Source organism: Nanorana parkeri, unplaced genomic scaffold (genome assembly GCF_000935625.1).
Source record: "Nanorana parkeri isolate BGI_ZX_2015 unplaced genomic scaffold, ASM93562v1 scaffold1414, whole genome shotgun sequence".
In the NCBI taxonomy this organism is placed as follows: domain Eukaryota; kingdom Metazoa; phylum Chordata; class Amphibia; order Anura; family Dicroglossidae; genus Nanorana; species Nanorana parkeri.
In genome coordinates this window covers 404,339-409,383 of record NW_017307682.1, presented here as the reverse complement: position 1 = coordinate 409,383, position 5,045 = coordinate 404,339, and the positions used below count along the sequence as shown (strand labels likewise).

The 5,045-nt window shown below is 48.2% G+C and overlaps 1 protein-coding gene across 1 annotated transcript in view; it reads left to right on the top strand.

Moving 5' to 3' along the window:
• Positions 1–3,676: 3,676 nt before the first annotated feature.
• Positions 3,677–5,045, top strand: part of GPA33 (glycoprotein A33) — a 21,283-nt gene continuing 19,914 nt past the window's right edge. Inside the window, exon 1 of the mRNA XM_018569867.1 lies at positions 3,677–3,769. Coding sequence (XP_018425369.1) covers positions 3,677–3,769 — 93 coding nt within the window. The remainder of the gene's footprint in view (positions 3,770–5,045) is intronic.

Genomic DNA, 5,045 nt, shown 5'->3' with positions numbered 1-5,045 from the left:
AGAGAAGGCAAGAGAGGGGGATCCCATAGGGAGAGAAGGCAAGAGAGGGGGATCCCATAGGGAGAGATCCCATGGGTTCGGAGGTGGTTGTGACAACTATGTCATAAGCGGTCAGCATTGTGTTGCCTTGCATGACGTTTGTCTCTCTCGGGTGTAGCGGTGAGGAATCCCGACCTTGGGGCAGAAGGGGGCGGCTTTCTACAAAACTGGAAAAACCAGATTCGGCTGCTTTTTCTGAAGTCCTGCTCAAGGCGGATCACACGCATTTCACAAACATATTGTCTTTAGCGGGTTTCTGGAAAAATAATCTGTTTCGATGCGTCAGACATTTCCCTTTACCGTCCCAGGAATCTGCTTTTCATTTTGTCTTTCTTGAATATGACCGGAACTCTGAATTCTGGCCAAAAAAGGGGAAGACAAGGCAAAGGACTAAACCAGAGTATTGCCTATGGTCTCCCCACAGCTGATCTTTTCCCCATTACTGCCATGTTCAGCACCGTGTTTGTGTGGAGGCCGCCATCTTGGTAGAGGCAGCACTTTGCTTTCTTACATTAGCGCGTGCCCCCCCCCCCCAATGACTGGTGGTTAGAGCACCAGAGAAGGAATAACTGAGAAGTAGCAGGAAAGGTGGAGGAAGCACAAGAATGAATGAAGCGGAAGCAGGGAGATCCTTGCACTGCAGGTCCTTAGGTGCAGCTTCTCCAGCAAGGAGAATAGTGAGCAGCACGGTGACATCACTACATTTCACACACCCCATGTTTGGTGGATCATGAAGTATCATTACTATTGGATCATTACTATGTGATGCACAGGCCTCATAGAATAAACTATAAACTTCCTTTACCTTCCCCAACTGAGCAACATCTTTCATCTGTATCTCAAACGCTCCCCCCTCCCAGACACTGCAGCTCACATTGGGAGGGTATCTGCAACAGAGGCAGTGCTGCCAATCCTGAAAGCAGTGGGTGGGGCTAGATGTCACCAGGTGATGACTGACAAGCTACAGGTTTGTGAATCGGCAGTGACATTGCTGATAGCCACGCCCCCTGCAACATTTCCTCCTTAGTGCAGGCAGGCCCAGCCTGTATGAGGGTGACAACTCTGCCCTGAATTCATATGGATTTTGACAGATGATGAGGAAAGAGGGATTTGTCCCTCTAATGGGACTGCTGGATGACCTTACCCTTCCTTTTACTACTTAGGGCAGACCTGGGCATTTTACGGCCTGCGGGCCGAATCAAGCACTTGGTCTGTCTCTGTCCGGCCCATGTTTCGGACACAGACCAATCGGCAGCCTGCAAGCCTTGGAAGCCGGCGCATCCCCAGCAAGTCATAGCTCAGTGCAGGTCAGTGATCGGTCCATGTCCGGACTGTGTTCTTCAGTCATTGGTTGTTGGGACTGCTGGCGTCCTAGCAACCAGTGACATTAGGGGTCGTCCTCCTCATTGGTTGGTAGGACTGTCGGCGGTCCTAGCAACAAATGACATCAGGGGTTTCCAGCATAAGCAGTCATTGGTTGCAAGAACTCCTGAAAGTTCCTAGCAACCAATGAGGTTAGGAGTCAGCCTCATTGCAGTCATTGGTTGCTAGGACCCCTGGGCACTCCTAGCAACCAATGACATCAGGGATCCCCCTCCTCTGCAGTTATAGGACTGCCCTTATCCAACCAACCAGTAATAAATGTCTTCCTGCCCCCAGCATTACAGGAGCAAGTCCGTATTGCTGATTCTGTCCTCTTCTGCATCTCCACCTCATGACACCTTGAAAAACAAACAATGTCCCACATAGTACTCCAATAATGTGGGGACAATGAGCGTTCATTCTGTGCCTGTTCGCACCCATGCCATGCGATTAATGCGCGGTGCTGCGCAACACATCTACAGTGCAGCAGGCACATTGTTGCATCCGCTAGTTTTAACCGCAACGCATGGTATTGCAGTACAGCGCGTTGTGTTGCAGTCTATTGCATTGTGGCCGGGAGGTGCATTCGGAGTGGCATTCAAAGGAATGGCAGCTCACCTGTCGTACTGTGTGCAATCGGTCCGGCCCCCCACAGCCTGCCCATTTTCTCACATGGCCCCTTGACACGCCCCTGATTTTGGGGAGACCCTGACCTGGAGCTGTCTGCACCCCAGATGTCCCTTGGCCTCTGTATGGAATAGGGCTAAGTGCAAGCTGCCACGGCCGGCTGGACGTTGTGGGTGTCATGGCGGGATCATTGTTTCTTCTTTGGGATACATTGGGCTGTGTATCTGCTCACCTTCCAGTTGGTGCTGCTTGTCTGAACACGCCGAGTTATCTCAGCCCTACTCCTATTCTTCCCATCAATGTGCACTTCTTCTTTTTTTTTTTTTACATTCCTCAATAAATGTTCCGTTTACCTGCATTGGTGAGCTGCCCATGAAACGCCCTAATGACTACTATCAGAAATCCATCCATTCTTGTGATTACAGATCTTTAGTCTCAAATCAAATGCTTTAAAGCTCAACTCCAGGCAAACAAGATAAATATAAGGAAGCTGTGTTTACCTAGCAAAGGATTTGTATTTCCGTCCATCCAATCCTGAGATTTAAACTGCTTTGCCGCACAGCCATGTGTGGAAGGCTACAGGAAGTGTTTGTTTTTTTTTCTTCTCTGCTGCATTTCTGTAACCCTTTACAGGTCTTGTCCTCCACCCTCTATCGACTGGACAGTGAAAGGAGAAGCAGCAGACTGAGGCTCATCTCTCCATCGGTCACTCTGCTCTCTACACCTATCAGCATATCCCTTGCTAACACATAACTGCAGGACAGCTAACTGGCTCTTTGCATTGCTTTTTCCCTCTCCCAGTCTGAGTTCTGTTCAAGAGGCTGTTATAAAGGGAAATGTAGATTTATCTGCTTGTATATTAATACATTTAATAATGTATTCATGAATTACTTGTACTCATGAAATTCCCCCGATACTAAAAACAGATACTGGCATTTTCATACCGGCGGTGCTGCGCTTGCTGGGGACCTCGTGGCAGCTTTCTGGGGAACCTTGCAGTGCCTGTTTACAGCGCTTCCGCCGGCTGCCCATCTCCCCCTCCTGAAACCCTCCACCCGAGATATTAGGCTGCCTCCCCAGAGCAGCAGCACAGAGTATGTAGCAAATTCATATACTATTCTGCATTGCTGTACAATGTATTGCTGGGATTTGTAGTCCTCTATAGCTGATGGTATTATTCTGCATTGCTGTATAATGTATTGCTGGGATTTGTAGTCCTCTATAGCTGATGGTATTATTCTGCATTGCTGTATAATGTATTGCTGGGATTTGTAGTCCTCTATAGCTGATGGTATTATTCTGCTATTGCTGGGATTTGTAGTCCTCTATAGTTGTATTATTCTGCATTGCTGTATGATGTATTGCTGGGATTTGTAGTCCTCTATAGCTGGTGGTAGTATTCTGCATTGCTGGGATTTGTAGTCCTCTATAGTTGTATTATTCTGCATTGCTGGGATTTGTAGTCCTCTGTAGCTGGTGGTATTATTCTGCATTGCTGTGTAATGTATTGCTGGGATTTGTAGTCCTCTATAGTTGTAGTATTCTGCATTGCTGGGATTTGTAGTCCTCTGTAGCTGGTGGTATTATTCTGCATTGCTGTGTAATGTATTGCTGGGATTTGTTGGCGGCTCGTAGTGGACTTTCCAGAATGGGCGGCTGGTTCATGGTGCACAACATCCCGCCCGGCTCACTGATCTCACTGGCTGCTCTTGGCAACCTGGGACATTCTAGCGAGAAAGCGGTTGGCAGGCACACCTGCCCTCACGTGACCCAATGAAATGCCGCCTGAGGCAACCTCTTCAGGCTGCCTTATTATAGGGATGGCCCTGGTGTGAGGTAATCATGTGCCTTCCACCCTCAAGTGGCCCGCCACTTATATGAATGGCGCTGCTTCTTTTAAGATTTAGTGCAACTGTGCATGACTCCATTCACACAGCCACACCATCCATTCACAGGGATCTGTGAATGGAAAGACTACAAATCGCATCTGCCATGCATGGTAAACACCACTGCAGCAGTCCTGCTGCTGCTCCTATTATGGAATATGCAAGTTGGAGGTGTGTCCTGCAGACCACCTTCTGTTGCATGTCTGCAGTGGCTGACCATCTCTTGTAGCATGTCCACAATGCATCAAGAGATGCGCGGGCCTGCTGCAGGAGATGGGCGGGCCGGCGCGGGCGTGCTGCACGAGATGGGTCAGCCAGGCTTTTGCACATTGGCCCCCACTGTCCTACTCCATTTCTAAATTGACCTCACTGAGTTGCTTGTGACAAGTCAGACCGGTCCTCCTTATAATGTAGTATATGAACAATGCACGCCGTACAGCAGGTCACAAACCTCATGACATCTCGTCCTGACTTGTCGCAGCTCCATGGAGTGCAATGTGCAGGCAGAAGCAGAATGTATTCTGTGAGTCAGTGACGGGTCAGGTCAAACCCTTGTTTATTGAGCCGTCATTTGTCACTATATTACAGCCGGCAATTGAAATACCAGATCGGTGAAACCGTCTCATCATTACTCTGCCATCTCATTGCTTAAAGGGACATTCCACATTAAACCAAATCTCGTAGGGTTTATTTAAAGTGACATTCAAGTCAAAATGCGGATGAAATCACTTACAATGGATGCTGCTCCTTGATGTTTAAAAGTTTTAGTTTCCTGCAGAATCAGCAGATCCCCTGAGCATGACCCTGACTTCCTGTTTTAGGGTTACTCCTTTCACTTGAAGAGCCCTATGGAGCCACCCTTGTGGGCTAGTATGCTGTGTGTTTCTCCACAAATGCCCAGAAAAAAATGCATTGAGGAAAAAATGGAGGAATAGCGCTGGGACCCCTATAGTGATACTAAGGTTATAGGGATTGTAGTAGTATTTGGGCCGGGTATCTGGATTCTGGGCTGGCAGCTCCTCCATGCCAAAAGGATTTACACAGTATCCTTGGTCTGCAACTCAATGGATCTGGGATTGAAGGGCCACACCAGGGTTAAACATCCAGATCTATATATCGATATATTTATTC